The sequence below is a fragment of the Alternaria atra genome (assembly GCF_907166805.1).
Source record: "Alternaria atra isolate CS162 genome assembly, contig: 35, whole genome shotgun sequence".
In the NCBI taxonomy this organism is placed as follows: domain Eukaryota; kingdom Fungi; phylum Ascomycota; class Dothideomycetes; order Pleosporales; family Pleosporaceae; genus Alternaria; species Alternaria atra.
The window spans coordinates 198,318-224,116 of record NW_025091334.1 but is presented as its reverse complement, the minus strand read 5'-3'; the positions used below and the strand labels follow the sequence as shown (position 1 = coordinate 224,116).

At 50.7% G+C, this 25,799-nt stretch overlaps 8 protein-coding genes across 8 annotated transcripts; 2 read left to right on the top strand and 6 right to left on the bottom strand.

The window, feature by feature from the left end:
- Positions 1 to 358: 358 nt before the first annotated feature.
- On the bottom strand, positions 359 to 3,703 carry ALTATR162_LOCUS10991 (uncharacterized protein; the record flags this gene model as incomplete). The annotated part of the gene is made up of 3 exons (XM_043318631.1): positions 359 to 1,002; positions 1,058 to 2,244; positions 3,048 to 3,703. 3 exons carry the CDS (start codon positions 3,701 to 3,703, stop codon positions 359 to 361), a joined length of 2,487 nt encoding a protein of 828 aa, XP_043174566.1.
- Positions 3,704 to 4,386: 683 nt separating this feature from the next.
- Positions 4,387 to 4,998, bottom strand: ALTATR162_LOCUS10990 (uncharacterized protein; the record flags this gene model as incomplete). The annotated part of the gene is made up of 2 exons (XM_043318630.1): positions 4,387 to 4,502; positions 4,620 to 4,998. The coding sequence occupies 2 exons, from the start codon at positions 4,996 to 4,998 to the stop codon at positions 4,387 to 4,389; spliced, it is 495 nt and encodes a 164-aa protein (XP_043174565.1).
- A 1,515-nt stretch (positions 4,999 to 6,513) lies between these two features.
- Positions 6,514 to 9,058, bottom strand: ALTATR162_LOCUS10989 (uncharacterized protein; the record flags this gene model as incomplete). The annotated part of the gene is made up of 5 exons (XM_043318629.1): positions 6,514 to 7,419; positions 7,469 to 8,314; positions 8,363 to 8,611; positions 8,670 to 8,803; positions 8,854 to 9,058. 5 exons carry the CDS (start codon positions 9,056 to 9,058, stop codon positions 6,514 to 6,516), a joined length of 2,340 nt encoding a protein of 779 aa, XP_043174564.1.
- A 2,663-nt stretch (positions 9,059 to 11,721) lies between these two features.
- Positions 11,722 to 14,243, bottom strand: ALTATR162_LOCUS10988 (uncharacterized protein; the record flags this gene model as incomplete). Its single annotated transcript, XM_043318628.1, has 3 exons — positions 11,722 to 12,143; positions 12,225 to 14,151; positions 14,241 to 14,243. 3 exons carry the CDS (start codon positions 14,241 to 14,243, stop codon positions 11,722 to 11,724), a joined length of 2,352 nt encoding a protein of 783 aa, XP_043174563.1.
- Positions 14,244 to 15,531: 1,288 nt separating this feature from the next.
- ALTATR162_LOCUS10987 (uncharacterized protein) lies at positions 15,532 to 16,781 on the top strand (the record flags this gene model as incomplete). The annotated part of the gene is made up of 3 exons (XM_043318627.1): positions 15,532 to 15,960; positions 16,013 to 16,488; positions 16,538 to 16,781. The coding sequence occupies 3 exons, from the start codon at positions 15,532 to 15,534 to the stop codon at positions 16,779 to 16,781; spliced, it is 1,149 nt and encodes a 382-aa protein (XP_043174562.1).
- A 1,206-nt stretch (positions 16,782 to 17,987) lies between these two features.
- Positions 17,988 to 18,380, bottom strand: ALTATR162_LOCUS10986 (uncharacterized protein; the record flags this gene model as incomplete). The annotated part of the gene is made up of 1 exon (XM_043318626.1): positions 17,988 to 18,380. The coding sequence occupies one exon, from the start codon at positions 18,378 to 18,380 to the stop codon at positions 17,988 to 17,990; it is 393 nt and encodes a 130-aa protein (XP_043174561.1).
- A 1,146-nt stretch (positions 18,381 to 19,526) lies between these two features.
- Positions 19,527 to 20,640, bottom strand: ALTATR162_LOCUS10985 (uncharacterized protein; the record flags this gene model as incomplete). Its single annotated transcript, XM_043318625.1, has 3 exons — positions 19,527 to 19,852; positions 19,912 to 20,347; positions 20,404 to 20,640. The coding sequence occupies 3 exons, from the start codon at positions 20,638 to 20,640 to the stop codon at positions 19,527 to 19,529; spliced, it is 999 nt and encodes a 332-aa protein (XP_043174560.1).
- Positions 20,641 to 22,968: 2,328 nt separating this feature from the next.
- Positions 22,969 to 25,019, top strand: ALTATR162_LOCUS10984 (uncharacterized protein; the record flags this gene model as incomplete). Its single annotated transcript, XM_043318624.1, has 2 exons — positions 22,969 to 24,310; positions 24,385 to 25,019. The coding sequence occupies 2 exons, from the start codon at positions 22,969 to 22,971 to the stop codon at positions 25,017 to 25,019; spliced, it is 1,977 nt and encodes a 658-aa protein (XP_043174559.1).
- Positions 25,020 to 25,799: the final 780 nt, after the last annotated feature.

Genomic DNA, 25,799 nt, shown 5'->3' with positions numbered 1-25,799 from the left:
GGCCCTCCAAAAAAGCTTTGGTACATGTCATGCTTAACGCCGCTCAGTTTGAAGGACATCAAAGCTTTTATTCTTACAACTGGATGCGCCCGGAAGCTGGACATCGGGACGAGTACGCACTCGTCTAACATGTCCTGTATTACAAAGAGTAGAATTAGCATAATCAACTCTGCGAAGTTATAGCTGAGAATGTACCCCTCGTCGTGACAAACATTCCAATCATGTTACCTTGACGACTTGTCAGTGGTGATGGCACATCGTTATATGGCTCCACTGAAGCCTAAGGTCTCGCCTTCAGACTTGATAGTACACTCCTCCTTATCCACCACCTCGCCCTACCCCCAATCCCCAGTCCCATCTAAAACCGGCTAACATCCCTCCCAAAAATCCAATTAACAACCCAATAAACCGGCACAAGAACCTTATTCCTCCAACTAACCGTCCGCGTCAAATACGCTCCCCTCCAAATAATCCACGCTACATAGCCCTGCAACCTCCCACCCCACTTTCCGCCCCCTTGGAACAACGCATTCCAGTTGCCGATATAGGCCAGGGTACCGAGGTCACGGTATGTGAAGCCTTTAGACTCTGAGGGGGAAGAAGGGGATAGGTCGCCTTTGTTGAGACGTTTGGCTAGCCAAAAGGCTTTTTGGGAGGCGACTTGTGCGGTGGCGGGGTAGGTTGTTGATTCTATTATTCCGCAGTCGCCGAGGGCGAAGACGGAGGGGTGGATTGCTTCGGTTTTGTTGGAGGTATCTCCTCCTGCTTCTTTGGTGGATGGTGAGGAAGAGGTAGAGGAAGAGGACGAGGGAATGAGTTTGATGCGCAGGTGGTCGTCGGTTATTATGGAGCCAGATTTGGGATGTTTCTTCACTATCCATTTCACTTCTTTGTCGGGGGTGGAGGGTTGGTCGGCAGATGAGGGTAGGAAGAGATCTGTGGGCGCTTCGCGGACGGAAGAGAGGGCGTGATGAACGAAGGGGTTTTGCATCAGTCCTGTGCCTGTTTATCACGATTAGCTTTTGATATCCAGACGATAAAGGGGGGGAAAGTATACTCCAAACACACATGCCAACACCAATCTCACCCTCCTCTTTGATCTTGAGTGTGTACAAATGGTAGTCGTTTACATCATCTGAAAAGCTCCTCTCAGCCGGCGCCCCCGGTCTCAACTCCTCCACATGATGACTCGTCTTAATGTCAATGCCCTTGCGCTTGAACTTCTGCATCGCATACCCCGCGAGTTTCTTGTCAAACATAGGGAGCACTTTCTCTGCGACATCGTAGACAGTGATCTTGTGGTACTGAACTAATTCCGGATATAGTCTCTTCATATCCTCGTTGATCAGATCGTGCAACTCGGCGCTGAACTCGATACCCGTAGGTCCACCCCCAACAACAGCAAAATTGAGCAACTGCTTCTTCATCTCGATGGAAGTCGTGGGTAAAGCCGCGCCTTCAAAGCAGGCCAGGATGCGATTCCGGATTCTGCGTGCGTCGCCTACATCTTTGAGGAAGAAGGCGTGTTCCTTGACACCCGGCGTGCCGAACGTTTGACTATAACATCCCACCGTCACAATCAATTTATCATACTCCACATCAAACAATTTTCCCACTTTCGCCTCCTTCTTCTTCTCCGCAGCTCTTTCTTCCGGTGATTGTCCAGCGTGTCGATCTGTAGTTAGTGCAACACCTTGTTTCGGATCATCAACCGCCTCTTCAATGGTAATCGTCTTATTCTTGAAATCCACATCATCAGCCCATCCCTGAAAAAAGTCGACTTTCGTTCGTCGGCTCCGCACGGGTTCTAGCGCAGTTCGGAATTCCAGCGTGCCGACAGCGGTGGACGCCAGGAGAGGGGTGAAGGCGAAGTAGGAACGGGGGGATACGACCAAGGTTTGGAATTTTGAGGAGTCGAGAGAGCGTGCGACTGTGAAACCTGCCCATCCTGATCCTAGAATGACTACGCGCTCGCGGTCTGAGAGGAAGTTGTTAGTAAACAAGTTCTCCTCCTGCCAGAGAAAAGTATCATCTTGCGAGGAGGTTGGTAATGGGGAGTACTTACTGTCTCTCGCTTTATCCAACTGCTCAATAGTAATTGTCCTTCTTTGTTCCAAGCTCTTGCCATATTTGCTGCTTATCAAAGCGCCAGTTCGACATAGCGATCCCGTGCGCGAGCTGGCCGCAAGCTCCCTAATACCACCCGGCAACATCGACAAACGAGCCGGCGAAAGCATCTTTACTCTGTCACGTTCAAATAAATCCCTTGAATCGCAGCAGAGATTAAAAAAGTAAACCGATTACAAAGGAAACTGAACTTTTCATTATCAACGACCCCCGGGTGCTTGCGGGACGACCAACGCGGAGGTCGGCGTTGACGCCATGACGTATAGTTTTTGCAAGCTTGACGCGCCGAATGTTGCCGAAATAGTTCCCACATGTGATTAAAATGCTGATTGCGCGAAAAGATGATGACTTTGGTGGGTCATTCATATCGAGATATTTTGCGAATTGGTATGGACATGGTATAGCGATGATTGGGTTCGGTCAGCGTGGATGAAAAGAACTACCATGTCGCGTTAGCGTCACGATGCAACATAGTCCAAGGGCATAGTTCAACATCGACAGGAAGACGTCGTGTATTGTATAGAATGCAAGAGTTGTTTCGGCTGATTGAGAAACCTGGAACTGGCTTGTTTCTTTTGAGTGACGACACTTAGTAATTTTGAATCTCATGTGAAAACAAGGTGGTTGTTACGGTAAAAGGTATGTTGTCAAACACAACTCTCACTCTCGGCGTATTGAACTATCTATATGAATATAGCAAACTGCGCATACTTTGCTGATGCAGTACCAGTAGTAGTGATACAAGTGGGTATACCATCCCATCCCCTTCAAACCCAACCCATACTCTTAAAAAAACGCCTGTACACCATGCACTCCCAAACGCCTTCAAAATAATATTCCCTACTTCTTCACTTCTTCGCACCCCCAAATACCCCACCACATCCCCCGCCCTCTCCAATCTCGCCCTCGTCTCCGGCAACCCCTTGTTCAACCTCTGCAGTGCCTGCACCGCCTTCTCCCAATTCCTCTCAACCTCTTCTTGTCTCTGTATCGTCTCTACATCTGCAATTCCCGCAACTCCATTACCCGCATTTCCACCACCCACCCCAGCAGCCTCTTTCCTCAACGACTCAGTCATCTCCGCCCAAACTCTGCCCTCTTCCTCAAATGCCCTCATCCACTCCTCGGCCGCAACCTTGGGCGTCGTCCTTCTTTGCTGACTGATCTTACCAACAAGTGCATCGCGCCTCGCTACCATTGCACTCAGCTCTCCCCGCAACTTTTCATCAAAAACTTCATACTCCTCCTTCTCCACCATTGACCCGCCTTCTCCTCCTCCGTCTCCATTTACTATCCCATCCATCCGCTCCCCCTCATCTCCTTGAGAGGACACAACGTCGATACCGTTTATGCTAATGTTATGCCGCATTCCCTGTAAAACATGCGCAACGAATATGTCGACGAGGTCTTCGACGGAGCGACGTAGTTCGTCGGGTGCGTTGGGGTTTGTGTCTGAGGAGGGGACGGGGGGCAGGTGGAGATCGAGTTTTTGGCGCGCGGCTGTGCGGATGCGGGATGTGAGGTAGGTTAAGTCGGAGGGGGATTGGAGTTCGATTTTGCGGTGCGAGGGGTCCATTGTGGGTGGGTGGGTGGTTTTGTGTGTGTGTGTGTGTGTGTGTGGTAGTGTGAGGGTTGTGTTGTGCGCGTGTGCGCCCGTGAAAGGAATTTGTAGGTGCAACGTGGATTCTCGATACGGCGGATGGTGTGCGCGAGTTCTAGGGAGATGGATATATGTTCAGGGCTGTTTGAAGACGCGGATGTGTAGTCTGTGGAGTGGAATGGCGGTTGTTGGTATGGTGGTTGACTTTGTTTTGGCTGTTTGTTTGCGAACGCGGAACATGGACCGCGCGCGACTTTGATCGCCTTATCAGCCCGTCTTATCGGGGGCCGAGGTGTGGGGTCGCTGCACCCTCTGCGAAGCTGTGAACAAACATAGTCATGAGACAGCTGAACATTTAGCGATAGCAATGTAGCTTATGTATCGCTTGATTCAAAGTACATGCCTATTAACAGTCCTAAAAGCCCGTCAAGTAGCGAATAAACGCATCCCGCAACGCCGTCACCCATCCAATCTCCTATCATGAAACCTTCAACCCAAACGCCTATCCTTTCCCAGCCCATATAAACATGATTTCGATATCGCGTCATGCGTAAAAAATGTCAAAGCATGCGCTCCATCCATTATCCCTCAACCCGCGCCTGGAATCGATGCGCATAACCGGACAAGTATCCCCTTCCCCAGACCACCCACCCAACTCCCTACTGCGGAAACATATTCCTAACCTCCTCATCCGTGATAATGATATCCTGCACAGGATCCTGTCGTCGCTCGAGGTCATCGAAATGGTAGTCTATGTAGGAAGGGAGAAACATCTCTGTTAGATTGTTAGCCTACTTTCCACATCTTCTACTCTCATAACCAAAAGTACCACAACACTAGAGAGGGAGCGAGAGAGAGAGAAAGATAGAGGAGAGAAGAGAAAACCACATACCCTGATTCCAATCAAACCCTTGACTAGCCTTGACACAAGTGATCAGCCTGAGACCCCCCTCATCCTCTTCCCCAACATTCACAACGATATGTTCCTGTCGAGCAAACGTCTCGCTCATTAGGCTCTCTCGGCGGCGCATGTTACTCGCATTATTCTGTGTCGGACTCCCCGACGACGACGTTGACGAAGGTGTAGAACCATAGCTACTCCCCCCTCCGGCGTACGAGAAGCGGGTCGGCGAAGGCGTCGAGAAGTTGTAATTGTAGTGATTGGGTGTCTCGGGTGTGGAAGCCACGAATGACGACGACGAGGATGAGTTCCGAGGGTTATGAGCAGGGCCCTTGCCCTTACGCTTAGGTATCGCAATGGACGACGACATTGTGTCTTTGGAACGACAACGACGATGATGATAAGTGACGGCCGAGATAGATAGCAAATGAACAAGTCAAGAAAGCAAGCAGGTAGGCAGGCAGCAAAAGACAACCACCGTTTACGAATCAATCATATACAATCATACAGGAAACAAGTGGAGGAAGTAAGGAAGGAAGAAGAAGAGTTGGAGAAAGGACAGTCACAACCTCGGACTCACACCACGCCCAGTCCGTTTCGTCGTCGTAGCCTCGTCTGACTCCACGGATTGCGGGCGATCGACAGGCGGAAGCAAGGTGTGTTGTTGTGATTGGCCGTGTCTTGCAATGGCGCGTCACGCCTCACTGTATGGGGCGTGGGGCACGTGTGACAGGCACCCGCACTTCATGTCTCTCTCTGCCTTGCGTGCCTATCCACCTTGCATGTTGCATGATGCATGCATTCGTAGCCGTAGCGTCATGTACAAGGTTGTTATCTCTTATCTTATCTCGCTGCTCTATACATCTAAAGCATGCTGGAAAGCGAACCTGCAGGAGCCGACGACATCCAGTGCGCAACGAAATACGGTCATGGCCGCGGCGGGGCAAATTGGGTCAGAGGATAATTCCGGGGTGTCAGGTCTGGTCATCTGGGTACTGAGGAGTGACGTAGCAGCAAGCGTGTCGAAGGACTAGGGACCGTTATCACCCGGTTCCTGACCCGACCAGACACGCACACACCGGAACAACGCACGCCATGTATGCGTCCTCTGCTGAGTTGTTCACTTGGCGTATATCACAGGCATATGCGACACATTCTTTGTGACAACGAGCTACAAATAGCTCAATTCCATTGCAACGCAGAAATCCGCAATTCCCAAGAGTTCCATGGACTGGAACTACACTTATACTACCTTGTCCCCCCCCATAAGACACCATTGCATACGCATTCCATATATCGTACAAATAGTTTGGATATCGCTCGTTCGCTCAAAAGGAAAAGGCAACCAAAATAAAGGGTGAGATGGACCTCGGATCCTGCCGACGACCTCGTATTAGTAGCGAGAGACAGTTGTAATTGAAAAGTGAGAAAAGCAAGCACCAAGTGGACGAAAAGAAAGCAAAGTGCATAACGTTCCATAAACAGCGCAGCTAGAACCAGAAAAAACGAACTGCCACAGCTCAGAATAACCCGCCAAAAGAAACGACACTGCGGAAACGGAGCAAGAACGGAAATTAGACGTTTCCACCGTGTCCTTGGTAGTAGCCCAAACCAATCCTTTCACACCAGGGGGTATCCTCGAAGAATTTAGGAGCGCCCAATATACGCCTATACTCCGGCGCCGAGATGCTGGTAACTAGATGAATCGTAGTAATGAGAAAGTATGTGTGGAGGGATAGATGAGATAAGGCGTGATTTCGATGTGGGTCGGTAATTGTATGGCGTGGCGTCAAACAGCAGGAAAGACGTAGTAATAATCGGGGGTATCGTATCTTCTTCGTGACTTGGACGTTGTATCGCGCGCAGGAAGTACAAGGGAACGGCCCTACCACCCCTTCTTACGAGCGAATCGCTTATTGAGGAGGACCAACACCTTGGTCACGTTGAACTGGACGTATTCCAGATCAAGATCTTCTTGGTTGTCCTTTTGCATCTCAAGCAAATCATCGAGCTTAAGATCAAGTTCCAGCAGCCCGCGATTCCTTCCCTTGTAGTGCAGCGAGATGACAAAGGTACCCGGGAGCGGGCTCGTGAAGTTGAAGTAGATGTTGGCTCTCCTGTTCTCAGGGACATTGCTCTTCTGGATCACGCCTTCACGCTCGAGCTGCTGGTGGGTGAATTTGTAAGGGCCGAGGACCTGGTGTTTTTGTTGTTTCCTTGTTTTGCCCTCGGATTGACTGCGTACGTTATGGAGATAGGACTTGTATGTGTCGAGCTGGCTGACTAGGAAGCCGTTGTGGTCGCGGATTGTGCGGAAGACTTCTTCGAGCTTCCGCGTCTCTTCGATGACTTTTTCCTTCATCGAACCTAAGTGGACCAGCTCCTGTTCAACTTCGTCTCTGAGTAAAGAAAAACCGTCTTCCTTGTCAATTACGCCGAGGTCTTGCAGTTGGCTTAGGAGCTCCATGCTGCGAATGCCCTTCTTGACCATGATGGAATCGTTCTTTGTTGTAGCAGCCGCCTCCGCAATCCTGTCTAGTCGCAATGGCCGTCGCGTAATGGAGGTGTTGGAGGGGAGCGAGCGGAGGATCATAACGAATGTCGACTTGGCTTCCATGAAGAAGATCTCTTCTTGCGTGATATCCAGCGCTGCTGTGAGATCGTCGAGTGGCGTTTCCCATTTGCTGAATAGTGGGAGATTGATAGCCCGGTTCTCTTTCCGTGGAAGCTGTGCTGGCGCAGTACCGAGTTCCTGTAGAATGACACCCAGATGCGAACTGTCTTCCTTGGCCTGGTGACGTTAGTTTGATAATGCGCATTGAAGCTTCAGGTTTGCTTACCAGTTCGGCAGCATGTCGCTCTAAAAGCGAGTGCGTCGCATACACTTCATTCAGCGTAATGGAAAGCTCCAGGTCCTTCTTGGACAAAGCAACGTAGTTGTCCATCTCGAGTGTATCGTAAAAGTCTTGCACTTCGCAGAGATCCAACAGAAACTTGTTGATTCGCTCCTTGTTTTGGTGGATAAAGGGCTGCAACTTGACCATGTAGGGCTCCTTTGCATACGATGGCTTGTTTGCGAGATTCTGCAGCATCTTGGCGATATATGTTAATGTCCGCTTGGGGTTCTCTGCTGGCAGCACATCAATGAGCATATATGACCTCGGGGTAACGATGGCAGGGTTGATGAAGCGCAGGAAGAAGAAGCCTCCGATGAGGGTGCATATGGTCTGATCCTGGGCATCAGGGTACTTTCGTCTCGTCAAACTTCGAATCTGTTTGCATATCCATCGAATACCGTATGGTGTCTCCTCGAGGCCTTTGATGATGGTCGTGAGGAAGTTGTTGGCAATCTCCATGAGCATGTTGACTCGCGGTGTGATGATATTCTGAACAGTCTCGTTCTCGGCCGCCTGCTCTGCTGTGACTCCTTTGGGCAGATTTGGGGGAAGGTTTCCTTGAATCTCAAGCTCAGTAATCATCTTCTCGTACACTTTGAGCGGGTTGATCTCAAGGTCGAGATCCTTTAGCTCAATGAGGGAGTTGATGCTATCCTGCAAGACAACCTTGAGGTAGCTCTGACCGGGTCCTCTCCGGGTATATGTGGTCATCATGCGGGAGACTGGGGTGTTGGCGCGCAGAAGCGAGCTGTAGTCTGGGGTACTATCGAATTGGTACGTGAGTACTGACTGTAGCTAGGTTAGTTGTGACACACGAAAGCTGGACGCGCAACATACCTGGAACATGGTCAAAAGCAAGTGTTCTTCGCGACTCTCGTACTGGTTTCCGTAGATTGTGAACATGACAGTTTGTAGTAAGGCGTCAATCTCGGCCATGGAGACGAGTCGACATAGGTGGGCAATGTGGCGTGGTTCGGATTGGAGGAGGAAGAGCAGATTGCCGTATTTCTGCGTCTTCTCGTCATTGGGAAAGAAACCTTCCTGGAGTTCGAGGCCGTCTGCAAGGTGGTCGGCGACTTCATTTTGCTGCAAAGTAGTCAGTATCGCGTAAGAGACAAGACAAGAAGTAAGGCGTAGAGCGCACCTCTTCCAATGCCATGCGGTTCTGAATCAGCAGGGCTATCCGTGAGTCAAGGTAGCGCACATCCTTTTCCAGGACGAAGTTCTTCTTGGATTGCGACGAGATCTTGGCCTTGAGTTCACGGAGTATCTTCTGAGCTGCCAACAATTAGCCTACTATGGCGCATTATAGGCGGGTAGCCTCGTACCTCTAGCCAGGTCATCTTCAATCTCGAGTTCCTTGTCCTTGGCGGACATGGACAGGTACAAGGCGGTAACAGAGTAGCGCTTCGACTGGCGCACCGAGCGCGATCCATCGTGGGAGGACATTGTGTTCTGGCGCGATACGGGCACAAACGACGACGATGAAGACGTCGAGGCTCGCGAAGGAGCGTGCAGCATAGAGACTGCCATGTTTGGAGAGGGGTAGTGTCGCGGAGAGAGCGACGGGCAGGAGGCGGTGACTTTGTTTGTAGGCGCGGTCGCGGATGGGCGTCGATCAATCAGCGTCGTCTAGGGCGGAATTGCAGCGGGAGGACCCGTCCAGCGAGAGAGAGCGAGAGGTGCAAAGTGCAGCGTGGTTGGCAGCTGAATTAGGGGGTGCGCCAGTAGTCGGAGAGGGCGCTGGCAGCAGGAAGGGCGTGAATGGTCGAGAGGGGGCTGCGGGGGAGCTCAGACGGTGAGTGGGCAATGGGCAGGCTGCGACATTCCAGAGAGGCAGCGCGATGCTACGGCAGATGCGAACCCGGACGTGGACTTGGATTTGGACTTGGACTTGGACGTGGACTTGGGTATAGGCGACCGAGGCTGAGTTCCAAGGGACGAAGAGGGTGAATGGGCGAGTGCAGTTGTGTAGTAGTTAGTCTCTGTCCATGTCGCCAACTACAGATTCACGCGTGTTTCAGTTGCTGGTGCAAGAGTGGGCCAAGAAAGCGTGGAGGCCGCGAGCTGCAGGAAGGTGGGACGTCAAACGAGGCAGGGGCAAACGGGCACCCACAACAACATAACCGACTGACTACCTCAATGCGTACATGATAGAGCGAGACAGTACCCTGCAACCTACACAGTAGACGGGCCAGAGTGTGTGCAGACCCTGCTCTGGCAATGCCCGTGTCGGTATTCATTAGAGGACAGGCCTCGTCTCCTCAACTTTCTCTGAAACCGTGGTCAGCTGCTCGCTCGCCTCCCCCTGAACCCCGATCCTCTCACGCCCTCTGTGCCTGAAGCAGAACATGGTCCGCGCCCAAGCGACGCCGCTGGTTCCTGGCTAAGGCCGACTAGCAAACGTCAAGCCCGACACCAATCAGCATGCATTTGACTTTCCGTTTGCCGGCGGCCGTACATGTCTCGATCAACTAGTCCGTTGTCGAGGCTATTGAGCTGACTGGGCTGAGAGTCACCTTCATAACAGTTGTGCAGTGCCAGAGATATTGGCTGCCGACGACACAAGGAAGACGCGCCGACGTCCTCGTTTGGCTCGTACCACGGTAGATACAAGGCGGCGGGCTGCACCAACATGTGGAGGAGTGGGCCATAGCGTGCCGACACCTGCTTGCCTTGCTGCTAAATTGCCCAGCATGCCACTCTAACCGTCCGTCATCGATTGACATGGGCACGGCATCGGAAAAGCCTTGGTCGCCGTTATCAAGACTCGTCACTGATCAAGTTTTTCGTCGAGCGTCGACGATCAACCCATCCCATTTTCCACTTTACGTCTTCGGTCCGATGATCCTTCTCTCCGCTCCATCAAGTAGAAACAATCATGGCTATCGCAATGTTGCCAACTGATAAACTCTTCCGCACGCTAGCGATCGGCAATCCTTGACTATCAAATAACCGTGATACCAATACACTTTGCGCCACAGGATCCGCAAAGCCGCGGGACAATCGCCAAAGAAAAAAAAAGTCACTTGCACATATCTATTAATTCCCGTCACATTCATACATCACCTGCAGCAGTGCACAGGGATCGAGTCGCTCGGAATCCCATCACGCCATAGCCCCGCTCTGTTTCCTTCCTTCAAAGGCTGGAGATTGAACAATGAATCCTGCAAGCTGCGAGCGATTCATGTGCATGCCTTGGATAGAGTACTTTGGTAGCCGCCCACGCTCCGCTTGCAGGACACAGCATATCCGAGCCCTGTTTACGTTTATGTATACCATTCCTACCACTAAGATGGGCAAAGCAAAAAGTCGGAAACCAAGGGGAATATACCAATAGAGCGGGCTCCAATCATTTCTAGTAAGCTACACACCTTCTTCCTTGCTTCCAACGCAAGCAAGTCCCCATCATCATCATTCATGCGCCGCGCCGTGCCGAACAGATAGAGTGAACGCCTGCGAACCTATATAGTACAACTACATTACATGCATTGCATACACGGCAACAAGACATTTCGCCGCAGGAAACAAGATATAGAAAAAACAAGGCCAACTCCAACTCCACACTTCCCTCGCGATCTCTTCGGTCAGACTTGTGAGCAGCTGCGGGTATACAGGCACACATTGATACCTTGACGCGCATTGCGCCCAGTTTGTTACCCGTGGACTGTACCTGGGCCCGTGCGCCCGAAACCATGGGCGATCATTTGCGCCGCCAAACTCCTCCTCCACCTGAACGCCTGCATATAGCGCCGCCCGCCTACCCTGCCGAGTCAGCGACGACCTCGGCACTAACCAAATAACCCCATCCATTCATGATCCAAAACCAATCCAGTGCCCGTCAGCGCACCAGGGCCGCGAGGAGCACATTTACCCCGAAATAGCTGCGTTTGTCTTGCGTTAGCCTCAACTTTCCTATTTTCCAGCCTGAACCGTTTTCTGAGGCGGTGCTTGTTGGCCTGTCTCCACCCGATCATACGTGTGTGTGTGGGTGAAAAGACGTTATTGAACATATTCCCGAGAGTATGTGAATGGTAATTTCCCGAGTTGCGAGGTGGTGTGCCCCCCCCCACGCATTCCTTCCCCTTGTCGCTTGTGTTCGATGACAGACGTCACGACATTTGCGCGGTCGTAACTTGATTGGGCGCAGGAGAGAGAGTCTTCAGAGAAAGGAAGGAAGGAAGAAAGGAAGGAACTCACATTGAAGCAGCCGCAGTCCACTCACGCGTAGACAGTAAACTCATGAGCTTAGGGGTCGACATGATCAGCTTTAGCTCCGCGCCAACGATAAGCACGATAACGACGAGGCGTCCGAGCAAACTAGGGACTATCGCAAACGCCATGAGGGGTATCACGAGGGTTAGTGGAAACCATACTGCTGATGGCGCTGACTGGGACGCGTCTTGTCCGGTTGCCGGCTGTGCTGCCGTGCTAGCAGTAACAGTTGATGATGGCTTCCGCGAAATCGTCACTAAATCAGAGTCTTGCTCGAGGAAGTGAGATTCCGCCTCATCGACTGGGTCGTGCTCGTCCATCCACGCGCGGTAGGCTTGCACGTCTTTAGCGGTGGCAGGAACGAGACTCGTCGAGAGGTTGCTAAACGAAGATAAAGCCTTGTCTGTACCGAGTCAGCGGGACCGATCATGATCGGTGGCAGCGACGATCTCATCTCGTGCATTTGAGTTAAGCCACAACTTACTGTATTGCTCTAGCTTCTGGTAGATACGCCCCAGGAGTTCGGTCCTCTTGAAGTGCATTTCACCACCGTAGCGTGCGTCACTCCGCCTCGACGCAGGGTACGCGTACCCCTCCGCATCTCGGGGGGTTATCTGCGCAATGCATTCGTCTAGGTGACGAAGCTCTTCTTCTAGTTCACTCGTTTCGTCTTGTAGGTGAAGCAAGACGCGGTGGTTTAGGTGCGAGAACTTTCGGTACATGGGCACGAGACGCTTCTTCCGGCCATGGGAGCTCGACGACGACGACGATCCGCTAAGCTCGTTGGCTAGGAGTTCGTAACCCACTATTGTTGGTCTGGTCTGGCTGGACGACGGCGCGTGCTGTTGGTAGAGTGGCGGTTGCCCTGGATGTGGGGAAAAAGGCGGGGGCATGTACTGAAGCATACCATCAGGGGGTCGTATCGATAGGGGATGTGCATGCGCCGCTTCGGGGGATTGGTGAGGCGCGTAGCCGATGGCTAATGGGGCTGGGAATGAGGGCATGGGTGCCCATCCTGGTGGTGAATTGACGACTGCATTCATTGCAGCAGGAGACGCACCGGAGTATCCCTGAGGACTGTACATTGGCATGGGTGGGTAGTTGTGTGCGGGTTGCTCTGCGCTATATTGGTAGTCGCTGTACGGCTGTGGGTTTTGTGAAATATGGTTGGCGAGCTCGCGCTCCTGTTGTTTGAGACGCGTGGCGTGCGCATCACTTTGACAAGAGGCCGCTGATGGAGCTCGAGGAGGGAGGGTTTCCATTGGACTTTTGTTAGGTATCTGCTTCTTTTGGTTGACTTCTTCCTCGCTCTCTGACCCACCGTCGTTCTCCTCTTCACTGCCCTCTTCTTCATTGGCTTCGACTTCGTCCCCAGGGCCATGCACAAAGCTACTGGCGTACAGCGGCTTCTTGAACGTGCGGAATTCTTGATTAGGGAGATGTGAAGATGTTTGGAGACTCCTTCGTGTTGAGGCTGGTGAGGTCATGGCAGAGTCAATGGTGTGCTGTGAGTCTGCTGCTACAGACGACCGGTCGTCATGTTGAGTGTCACCTGATGATGACGAAGACGACGAGACAACGGTTGATGGGGGCATAGCTTGAAGGTCTGTTGGCGTAATGCTTGCGGTCGTGTCGCTAGTCTGTAGGTACTTGAATACTTCAGACTGAGCGGCGCCGATATTGTCAAAGGCAGGACTTTCCACAGCCGTTGATGCGGATGGGCTATGGCTTTCTTGAGGTTCTAGGTACTGGTCGACTTGGCTATAACCGCTGTACGGCCGCTGCAACACTGTCGAGTTACTACCACCCGAAGCATCTGATTGTTGCGTCACGCTCGAAACTAGAGAGGGATCTGACATGTTGGCCATATCCCCAGCATGCCGCTGCAAAGAGCTGCGTTTGTCACGTGCGTGTGAGCGTTTCACGGCGTTGTCTCCAGTATGCCGGCGGCGGAGAACCCTCGGATCGACCGGGATACTGACAGCAGAGCTTCCCCGACGTCTTGAACGTGTGCTGACCTTGGACCTGCTTTCTCTTATCTGGCCGAGCCTGGGCATGTAGCCGATGGTACTTCCCTCCTCATCCAACTCTTCTTGTTTGCCCTGTGATGTTGATCCAGTGTCGGTATGGTGTGAGTCTCGTCTCAGGAGCTTCTTCAAAGTGCTGCGAGGTGGCTTCGTCCTCTGCTCGCTCTCGTCATGGTCGTCTCCGCGTGGCGGTGAGGCCGAAGGTGGGGAACCTTTCGTGCCCGAACTGGTGCGAGATGGACGACGTCTAGTATACGGTACACTAGCAGACGGACTTGTGCCTATGTCATTGAGGCTTTCGTAGTGGTATTTAGGATCGCCTGCGGGAGGACTGCGCTGTCGTGAGGGTGGATCAGAGCCCTCAAAGGCTGCTGTGTGGTCCGACTGTGTGTCGAATCATCTGGGTCAGTTTCAAAAGCAATCTAGTAGTTCAGGGTAGAGAGACAAAGAGCGTGTTTATATTATCTACCCACCATGCTACGTAGTGTTTACAGGGTTCAGCTATCGTCAGCGGAGGTGGCGCTTGCGTCAATGGATCTGATATTGGCGGCGATGGCCTGGTGCGAGGATGGGGATGGTGTGAGGGGTGTGAATATAGACAGTGACGCAGAGTGGGATTTCTGGCATGCTGAAGCGATTACAAGCACACGTTGTGTGACGAGAGAGGCTGAAGAGGGCAAAGCAAGCAAACGGTGGATGTCGTGGTACGCCTCAAGGCCTGCTGACTATCACAGCTGATGTGCGCCATAATCATGGAAATGGGGTATATGGAGGACGAAGGGAACGCATGTTGAACTGGAAGAAGCAACGATGAGGAAATTCAGCCAGTCAGTCACCGCCTTGCGCATGCAGTTAAACGTTGGCTGTGCTGTTGACCGGGAGTGGACCGGAAGTGCCGCGCTGCTACCCAATGACGTCCCGTTAAGGCCGTCAAGCGACGGTACCCCACAATGTGGGTCCTATCGTCGCTCGCCCTCCCTTCCTCCACGCTTCCATCGTGTGCTAAATCCGTCGACGCGCATCGCGATGATGCATTCGCATGGCAAATCTCTATCCAGTGGTGAGGCATCTTGCTCCTGTTTCGCGGAAGGACCATAAGCATCCATATCGCCCGCTGCTCTGTCACTGCCACGTCAACAAACTACTGCAACAATGACCAGGATTGGCGAAGTGAGCAGTTCTGGTTCACTCCACTCGAAGTTCACTGCACGAGTTTCGCGACTCAACTCTTCCCCGAACTGGGGATCCCGGCCGATTTCAAGCTCTAGATTCCAAATTCAGGCATCTCCACGCCAGGTTTCAACTTCCTAAGGCGAGTAGATTCTCTGACATAGCAGGCATGTATGACGTCTTCAGCGTTTCGACAGCATGGCAAATCTACAACAACGTAGCAGGATGTCTTCAGTGGAAATAGATATGATTCGAGGACTTTGTGTATCACATCTGACGCACGTTTCGTATGAAGTTGGAGAGATCGGTAATCTCTAGAAAACCAGAGATGTAGAGAAGTTAACCAGTTTATGCGCTGGGGACGATAGCAACATCAGCCTTACTCCGCCACATGTGGGCAGTGCATTCAGCCTCACGTGTAAAGTAAGAGCTGGGTAGCAATCCTACCTGTCTGTCTAAATCCTTCGCGCTGAGACAACAGTAGTAGCTTTGGGGACAGTGTTGCCTCATCGTCGTTTGCATAAGCTGTTGTACTTTATAGGTATGCGCAAGTCCTCTCGTCCTTAACCGTCCTTATCAACATCAACTTACATCATGTCACCATTGTCACCAGACCTTCCGTCACGACCAGAGAGTGCTCACAACAAGTACACAGAAAATGTCGCGAGTGAAGCGACTGGATTCCAGAATACTTCGTACCAAGGTCTAAAGAGTCAAAAGAACAGAAGACGGCCAAGGGCCACGCACGACATCTTGCCAAAGCCGCCGGAATCGCCTAAAAACATGATCTTCACACATTTCCAGAAAAAGGCTGAAGAGAAAGAAAATGTCCACTGCGTGTTCTTACTATGGGGCTCTGAAAACTCTGAAATCTCAACAACCTGGGCTGTGGACGTTCCAATTGCCGATCCAATGAATGAAGATGAGGTCTTCGCTTCGTTAGCAAAACAGTATGCTACGGAACTTGGCTTCTTGCGAAGGTTTCTTTCTTTTCGAAAATTCAGTAAACTCAGGCCCGTCACTGTATGTTTCAACCATATCGTGGCGTATCTATCTGTACTAAAGTCAGATATAGTTCCGGTTGATCAGCCGTTCCTCAAACAGATTCTTAGCTTTCGCTAAACCTTTAGACCTGGTCAATCTCCACAAGATCGCCTCTGAGCGGCGAGAGAAAGTGGTGACAATTATTAGAACCATACAAAACTTCAATTCGGTTGGTTCTCATCAACTCCCCGTTGAGAAGGCGATACCAGAGGGTTTCGGCGACCTGGGGGTTGAACTGCTCTTTTACGCGGACGATTTTCCAAACAAGTGCTATGGCAACCGCTTGGGAGAATGGAAGCATTCTTGCAACGACGATTCCTCGTACTACTTAACAAATGACTGTAGTGATCATATCTGCCCGTTTCATAACTTGAAAACTTGCGACGATGACCTAAGTTGGGTCGAAACTTTGCCTTTCCTCTCTTGCTACTTCCGCAACCCAGCCGGAGCACGCTATCAAAATATACTCTCTGGGTGTTTTGACCATTTCTTCATTCAGAGGTACAGGTAAGTCTAAGGTATATATGCTCTAAAACTCAACTAACATCATCATCAGCCATATCAGTTTGCCACGCGACAAGTTCCGAGGGCAGAATAGATATATAGAACTAGATGGCTTATACATTGAAACTGCTTGGGATTCTATCAAATGCCTCTATGTATTTCTAGGTATTCTCTTTTGTGTCGTAGCCGGAGGAAAACTTTTCTGGGGCAGCTGGGAGATAGTATTCGGTGCTGGAAGTTTCATCGTTGCTTTACCGATGTTAGTATTGACAGTACTGAGTTATTATGAAGTCTGACAGACAAAGAAAAAGTAATGATTAGCATGACGTGTTCAGCATTTCGACAGCATGCCAATTTTCCAACAACGTAGCAGAAGTTCTCCAATGGAAACACTTATATTATGCACGCAAAGGGCGCCTGCGCCTGATTGTGACTTTGCATCGGGGAACACAACAAGTATAAGATTATTAACAGCAGAGTACCAAATTCCGTACTCACTTGAGCATCTCAAAGTTGCTTCTTTCTTCATCTTCCTCCGGTGACCGCATTGCAAGCGAATCATGTAGGACCGACTTGGATGGATAATTCGATCGCCATTCGTTCGCTTTCCTGGGCCCTTCCCACATGTTGTACGCAAAATCTTTTACAAAAGGCGACCTGCGGATGAAGATATAAAGTCAGTACGTGCATCACATGAGTTCCTTACATCTGAGGCTCACCATGTTGATAGCGCCAACACCTGTCCGAATGTCCATTCGTTGTCTTTGTTGTGTCTCCAGCGCGAGATCGTATGTCGAGGGTCAACTTAACGAACCAACCGATGAGATACCACATAGTGCATAGACCGACGCCAATGATTCCCCAACGCACCATACCGGAGAATCGTGTGAGTAGTCCAGGTCGATGCCGAGCCATAGAGACAAGGAAGTCGATAAGATATGCGGTGATACTGAGGCACAGGATTCCAGCGATTGTCCAGGCTAAGATTGCCATATCATTGTATGACTCCGCCTTCAAACAAGAACTCTCATCGAAGGCTGGATCCTTTGCTTTCCACCCTGATCCGTCTGCGCCATTGAAGAGAGTCGAACTGCGCGCGGTTAGAACTATAACCATGACGTCTATAATCAGCAGCACCAAAACTCGTCCTTTGTATCTTTGGAGTATCTCATATGCCGCGAGGTGTAGTACTCCTACTGCGAGGACTGAGTACAGAGGTATGACTAGCTCGAGAATCCACGTTGTGGAGGTTGTGGTCACTTTGGGTTGCGCAATTGAACAAACGGAGGCAACCAACAACGCGAGTGAAAATATTGCCGATGCAGTAAGAAACTCGCGAGTTGAGTTGAGCATCGCGCTTAGGGTCCACGAGAGTGGGGACCACATTCTTGATCGATTTGGTCGTTGGTTGAGGTTGACCATGAGGATCCCGCATAGGTAGACCGTTATCAGAACAGCCTGTATGATATATGTGGCTAGCGTCTACAACGATCAGCACATATTCATCTCGGCCTGAGCATCTTGAGCATGGTGCTCACCCCAACTCCCGCAATGTCAGGACTACCCTCCCAGCCAAGAGCTGCGCACAACTGGTTAGGGCAATAAACCCAGCCGACATCCGTGACGTAGGCTTGGAGCAGCTTGTCTCTGACAGCCCAGTCCCAGAAGTTTTGGTTCATGGGTGGAGTTTCTAGTGAACCGTTTTTAAGTGCTTCAAACCCCTGTATAATGTACCGATAAACGCCTTCGTCCGAATCATAGTTCTGATAAGCATCGCGGTCTTGCGTTGCTTTGTATTGCAAGAAATTCCAGATTTGCATGATATCATGGCAGTTGTTATCCGAGTAGTCGTACAGGTCGAGCTGTGTGAAGTTGTACGATGTCGAGTTGTCCATGGCGAGTGGTCATCAACCAGGGCGCTGGCCTGTCAACTTGCGCAAAAGAGAAGATAACTGAGTGCATATCTCAGCCTCGGGAAGTGCCGTGTGAATGAGTATACGAGATAGAAGATGCGTGCGTTTGTGCAAGCCGTAGAACTGATCCGTCTTCACTAAGCTTTTGTACATCTCTGATGAGGCCGAGTTCATACATTGCCTTCTATCTATAGAATGCATGCACCGGCGTGCATCAGCTGAACAAGAACCTAGGCCTCTTCAGCCGCAACCAATCATCCTTGCTCCGAAATTGGACTGGACGATTTAAACATTTACGCGCCATTGGTGATGCTACAAGATTTAGCGGTTCATGCAGGGGAACTTGTTCATACAGAAAAGGAGTGGTTATGATGTTGCCAGGTGCAGGCGGAGAGAAGGACAAAGTGGCAACTGCCTATGTGGGAACTGCCTATCTAGGTGCAGGTGAAGGGCTGTTTGGACTCTGATAGTGGGTGTGACCCTATTCCATCATGCCTTCGCAATTCGATCGCAATGTACATTTGCCTTGTGTATGAGAAGGAGTTTGCTTTCTGGGCAATGTTTTGCTGGCATTGGTCGAGCTAGAATATTGCTTTTGAAGCGGGCTGCTTAAAGTGGGGCCTTGTGTAACACTTTCGATTTGTATGCGTGTCGGATGCTATTGGATGCTCGGGATGAGAAAATCAAGATAAATGTTACACAGCTGCGTCACGGCTGTCCACAAGGTGCGAATCATCTTCAGAGAGCCGGAAATGGTATCCTAAAGGAACATACCGTAAGATTGCTTGGCTACTCCATCGATAACGAATCCTGGAATGTTGTAGAGCTTTCGCCTTCCGATAACATGAGGTTGTTGTTCGACTGCATATACAGGACGTCGCTCCATGTGGTTGCTGTCCGATGGCACAGGAAATCTGGTGGAATCCGTCTCGACTTCTTTGAGGCGTTCTCTTTGAAAAACGGCAGGATATCGTCCACGGGTGTGTTCCAATCCAGATCGCTGCGGTCGACCAACTTATTTGTTCTACCAGTCACATGAAAACATATCCATCAGTATGACTGAAATCATTCGATCAATAAGGTATGGGTATCTGACACCTGAGCATCTACCTCTTCCATCCACAAGCCTCACGATTCCTCACTCACACTTCGACTCACTTCCCTCACAACAAAAGCATCGGAATCAACTAGACAGGCCTTCAAATCCACCTTATGCATATCTGCCCAAGCTCTTACCTTGGCCTTGTTGATAACAGCGTTGGCACCTCCTCTCTTCTTCTGCTCCAGCACGTCCATAGTTTGTAGTGTCGCGATTATATCCTCGGGCACAATGTACGTCTTCTCACGCAGATCTTGCACCGTAAGTGCCTTCTTGGAAGGACAGGCGAGGATCGTGCGAGCGAGCGTTTGCGACCAGTAATGGATATATGCGATACGACCAAGATCTGACAGCGCTGCAGTAGTAGTGTTAGCACAAGTGCCAGAGATGACATATGCATGGACGAAGACGTACGTTTCTCAGGTCCGCCCAGCCTCTCTTCGCGTCTACTCATCTCATAGCTCGCGCCCATCAATATCTGCCCCAGCCCTTGTTTCTGCCACGGCGGAAACACCAAGATACACGCTAGATTGTTGTTGTCCCAGCTCATCTTCTCTTTGCTGAAGAAGCCAACAACCTGCCCTTGCGCACCAATCTCGCCCCCGTCAACCTCGTCGCCGAAACTGGTATTTGGGATTTCTGGCGTGGGTTTGTGCGCGACGAGGAGGTAGTACAAGAACGTTGTGACATCGTAGAAGACGGATTTAGTATCGAGGAAGAGCTTGGCGAAAAGCGAGAGGTTCTGCGCGTAGAGTTTGTGTTTTTCACCATCGATCTCGTACAAGGAGTAGTTGTCTTTTGTGTAGACGTTCACGCCCGGCGGCGGCGTGTTGCGGAGTGGGCATGCTTTCTACACGGCGTATCGCGTCAGCTCTGTATCCCAACCCACATAAATTCCAAGCTTACCAAATGCCCAATAAACCCTACTAACTCCTTGCTATACTTGAAGCACCATTGACACACATACAGCCGTTCCACGCGTCGCCCGACAAGCTCTTCGGGGTAGAAGGACGGGTACCAGGGCTGGATGAGCAGCGAGCCGAAGACGACTTCGAGGACGTTGGGACCGCTTGGAGGCTTCTGTGAGGGCTTGAGAGCGGGCGTCGAGGGTGTCGAGGTCATGGAGGCTACATCGGGGGCCATTGGGGAGGTGACGACGCGTGGAGGGGCGGCTTTCACGTGCTTGTGGGGTTGTGAGCGGAGAGCTTGGGCTGGGCTTGCGGATGGGGTTAGCGTGACGCGAGGGCACGTGCTTGGCCATAGCAACATCTCAGTCAATTGCATGACATTCTTTGCCAGTGTCGTGAGGTTACTCCATCAATTCGTGTTGTATGATTTAAGTGTATATGTTATCAGCGACGTGAGTACCCTTGGATCTTAATTGCTTTCGTCCCTCCTCGTACTCATCCGCCATCACCAGAAGTCACTTGATCGCAGTAAATCAAATCCGATTATACTTCATATCATCATTGCCTACCGAGGTAAAAACCGCCAGAACAGCAGCGTAACTATTACGGAACGACGTCAGCAAGGATCTTCACAAGACATCTAGCACTTACCTAGCTCCAGCAGTGAATATCTCCACTGTTCTAGCTCGCGTAAACAGCGAAACTGCTGTCAGGAACAGGCCTGCTGAAAGCGCGATCGTGACAACTCGACCAGACGAGCTCGAGATGTTGCTCAATGCAATTACTGGTACCATCAACACTGTGGTGGCAAGCCAAGTAGTGAGCGCACGGCTGAGGACGGTCATGCATGGGTCAAGAAGGAAGATGTGTTCGTCAGCCGTTGGTTTGTGACTGCGCTTCATGCAAGATCCTCAATGAGCGCAAGCGCGCTGTCTGCCGCCCCAGTCAGGTTCGCCATATCCTCACCTTGCTCTAGATAAGCAGATTCGTTTCGAGAGATGCTTATAGTCCCTTTGACCCATTTCTGAAGACTCTTGATGTCTCTTGATTGCGCTTTCGGAAGCGTCAGGGCTCGCTGATTTTGCTCGAGCAAGGAATCTTGAAGGCAGAACGTTGTTAATACGTTTTCCGCTACGATCATTCGTACAGCAAATACCGTACTCAGTAAGTGCTATCGTCAACTTCTGGATGATACTCTTCTCGAAGCATTCGTATCCCGGCGTGCGGAACCTAGAAACAGTTGTCGGTCTTCTTGCGAGTCAATATTGTCTAAAGACTTCTCGAGCATGGTTATTTCGTCTTGTTTCAAGAGTAGCAGTCGCATTGATCTTCTAGTAAAGTGTCGTATGTTTTGGAAGGCAGAGCGTTCGGTACCGAATCATCCGCATCTAGCCATACGACTGCAATAGACTTCTTTGTTGAAATCTTACATAGTGCAAACCTTACAGGGCCTGTCGTTCTGATTGATCAAAGCGCAGACCCAGCTATAATCGGACGGGGTGGCCAATTCATTGTATACCAGCAATTGATGAATGTGTCTGAATCTAGGACTTTTTCAACTCGCCTTGTAGCAGTCAAGATACCCAGATTCGCTAGATCCAGATGTGCCTTTGGGACTCGCTGACCCCGACGTCCAGAAGCACCTTCATGACATGTACCTTGAAGTGCTGGCATTGACCAACCCAAAGATCAGGGATGACCCACATGTTGCTCGGCTCCTCGCGTGGAGCTACGACCATACTACAATGCACGCTCGCATATTCCTCGTGATGGAGCTAGCTCACTCGAGCCTTGGATCATATTTGCAAGACCATGCTGGCGGATGTGTGGCAATGCGACTCAAGTACCAATTCTGTCAAGATATCGCTGCTGGTGTGGACTTTTTGCACGAGTGTGGTCTTATTCATGGTGATCTGAAGCCGGATAACATCCTGATCTTCAGGAACTAGAGCGGCAATTACACAGCTAAAGTGGCAGACTTTGGCCTTGCGATTGCTGACGCGATGACCGACACAAGTGTTACCATTAGGGGAACCTATGGATGGCAAGCGCCCGAAGTTGAATCAGAAAAGTCTATAGCTCACGATCTCTGGCAATTAACCGACAATTATTCGTTCGGCCTTGTGGTGTGGAGTGTTTTGCTTCTCCAAAGGCGCAAACCACTGAAAGGCGAACCCATTTGCAGAATTGTTACAGCTAGGGAACAGATGGAAGTTTTGTTGGCCCCGGAATGTCCCCCCGATGTGAGGGAGTGCATGGTAAAAGCTATAAGCAAATTGTTGGGGGAAGATCCATCTCAACGCCCCAATCGCCTACAGCCACGTTTTCACGAATGGCAGGAAGCGAGCCAAGATGGGTGTGTTGAACAAGGTCGATGAGGTATACCAGCTGACTCGTATGGTCTAGATTACAAGAACTGGACCGCATGAGGCTATCCTCGGATGATTCAAGTATATTGGAATCCGACGACGATTCTTTCGATCAGTTGCACTATAACGGACCTTACTATTCTTGGGAAGCACCTGCTGTGGGTCAAGTCTTTATTCGACATTTTTACAGCAGGATGTCGAGCAAGCCGAAAAGCATGGACGCTGACATGCTCTTCGGCATGTTTCTAGGGGCCACCGCTTGGCCGCATGAATTGGTCAACTCAGGTTTAGACGTTCTTCTTCTAGCAGCAGACAGGGGATCCATCGCAGCTCGTGGAGTAGTCGGCACTGTAGCAATCTCTTACGGCGCCACCTTGGATAGGCAATCTCAAGCACGTCTCCGCGAATGGCGAGCCACGTCAGCCGCTACAGGTTCGCTACTTACCAAAAGAGAGCTAGCAGTCAGCGATCGCGACACTCTAGCTGAATGTGAGAAGCTCTTTCAAGCAAGGGGAGGGTATGCTACATTGTATGGCAGTTTCAACACACCGCAGCAACACCAACCTATTGCGCAAGAACAGAAGTACTCTCATCTTCACTGGCTCGCTAACTATGGTACGCCCATGGCATTAAAGTCATATTTGGAAGAAGAGAAAGGATTTGAGATCGACGTGAAGACGGACACTGGAGAAACCGCTGTTTACTTCGCCTGCGCCCGCGGCTCATGGGAAGCTTTGCAGTTGCTCTTGTCTTATGAAATGGACTGCCTTATAATGTGCACTCGATGGTCGATTAGCTGTTTGCATTGGGCTTTCGCGTTCGAAGAAAATAGGCAGGCTCAAGTAGTCTCATATCTGGTCGACGCTGGCGCTAGACTCCATGCAATGACAACCGATCCTAAGCCATTCCCGCACTACACTTCCATACTGCCTCCAGGAACACCGCTTCATTGGTCAGTGGCCACAGGATCGCACACAGTCACCGAAGCACTGTACCACCATGGAGCTGATGTGCCGGCTCGCGATAGCTATCATATCTACATATACGATGACCGCGTCAGGATATTGAACAAGTTCGGCGGTCCGAACATGGAAGCCTACTCTGTACCTAAAGGGAGAATAGAAGGATTGTTCGCACTAGATTATGCGGCTATGTCTCGCGATCCGTTTATCTTTGAGCTTCTACTTCGTCATAATGTATCGGTTGACATCAACGACGTTGATGAAGAGGGTTTGAGCGTTCTTCATCGCTTGAGCACTAGCCCAAGACGTCGTACCCGAACTGGTACTGTATTCTGTAACAGCTTGTTCATTGGTGCGCCATCGAAAAGACACGAAGACTTGACCAGGACATTGGAGGCTATAATGAAACTCGGAGGTGATCTAGAGCTCTTGACTACGCCGTTAATAACACTGGACGAGCATAACGGTCGAGAAGTTGCACGTCCCCGATACACGCCGCTTATGATGGCAGCATTAGGAACATCTGCCGAGCTGGTTGAGGCCTTACTGTTAGCTGGCGCAGAAGGTCGATGCTGTGAACGATCGAGGTCACACCGCGCTGATGTGCATATCAGAAAACCTAGAAGCGGCTGCAAAGATCTAACTTAGTTGCATATGGAGCAGATGTCAATCATGTCGATAAGAATGACGCAACCCCGCTCTTTTGTCTCCCCGGTCACCCAATGCTCGATACTGTCGAGTTCCTGCTCGGCAAGGGCGCAGACATCGAACCTGGACAATCGCCCGTACAAAATGGTAGAGACTTTAGCATTTTTGGCAGACTACCTAGAGTAGGTCAGCCATTCAACGATAGCGTCGATCGAAGAATTAAGAGAATCTTGAAAATGTACGTTTTCTCTTGCGCGGACGGAGCAAAGAAGCGGCGTGTCATCGACGAAAGTGACGGATTTGGCTACACCTTGTTACACCGCTATGCTCGGAGTGGTATGCAACACTGCGTACGCGCTTTTCTGTCTAACAACGCTCCGCTGAATGCGCTTAACCAAATTCAGCAGCGGACATACGAAGACGGCATAAATGTAAATGTGACATGGCACGAGACACCGCTGGATACAGCAGCTATCGAGAAGGAACGCTATGTTAAAGCAATGCAGAGTGATACGCCGAATACGCTCGAAGAGAATCTAGACGCGTTGACCAAACTCGATGCTGTCATTACCATACTCCAGGCAGCCGGTGGTATATTTCGTAGACATGAGATCAAGCGTGAGCTGGACGGCTAGAGTACAGATTCAGGATGAACACAGGCGTTCCAAAGCTATGCAATGACGCAGGAATTCCGAGCCGAGAGCATAGGCTGCCCGGGCCTTTAGATGGAATTAGCGTGGCGCGAGGGTATGTACTTAGATACTGTCGTTCGCACGCCAGCCAGGTACGGACATAACACCTACGGGCTTTCAATTCAACTTAGCTCAGATAGGTACCATGGTGTCCTTGCCCAGTTATTGTCGTGATCAGTGGACATATGCTCATCTCCATTCTTAGCTCATCACCCTGCAACGAGCGAACGCGAATATGTCCGGCAAAAAAGGACCATATGATCACTGCAACGACGAACGGGAGGCATTGCAACGGCTGATGTATCTGCAACAACATTCTCTAGATGATTTCTAGACTTTGTTAGCTTACATCAAAGAACAGACGTCTAGGTCGTGCCGCACTCATTTTGCATTTCAGTAATGCCACCATCGACCTCATGACCCTTATGACCTGGGACCTTTTCTCAGCCTGGAGACGGAGGTATACGCTCGCTGCTGATGATGCCGAGCCTCAGCTAGTTCGATCCAGCAAGATTTCTTCGACCCTCGCCCCAAATGGTGCTCCTCATCTAAACTCTCTTAGTATGTATCAAACAAGAATGATCCATCATATTGCTTACCTCCTTCTACACGCCTACATTGTCTAGAGCTTCGATACCCTAGCGCGTCCTTCCTCATGTAGTATCGGAATGTGAGACCGATCACGGCAAGCAGTACGGTGAGGAAGACGCTGAGAAGGGTAAA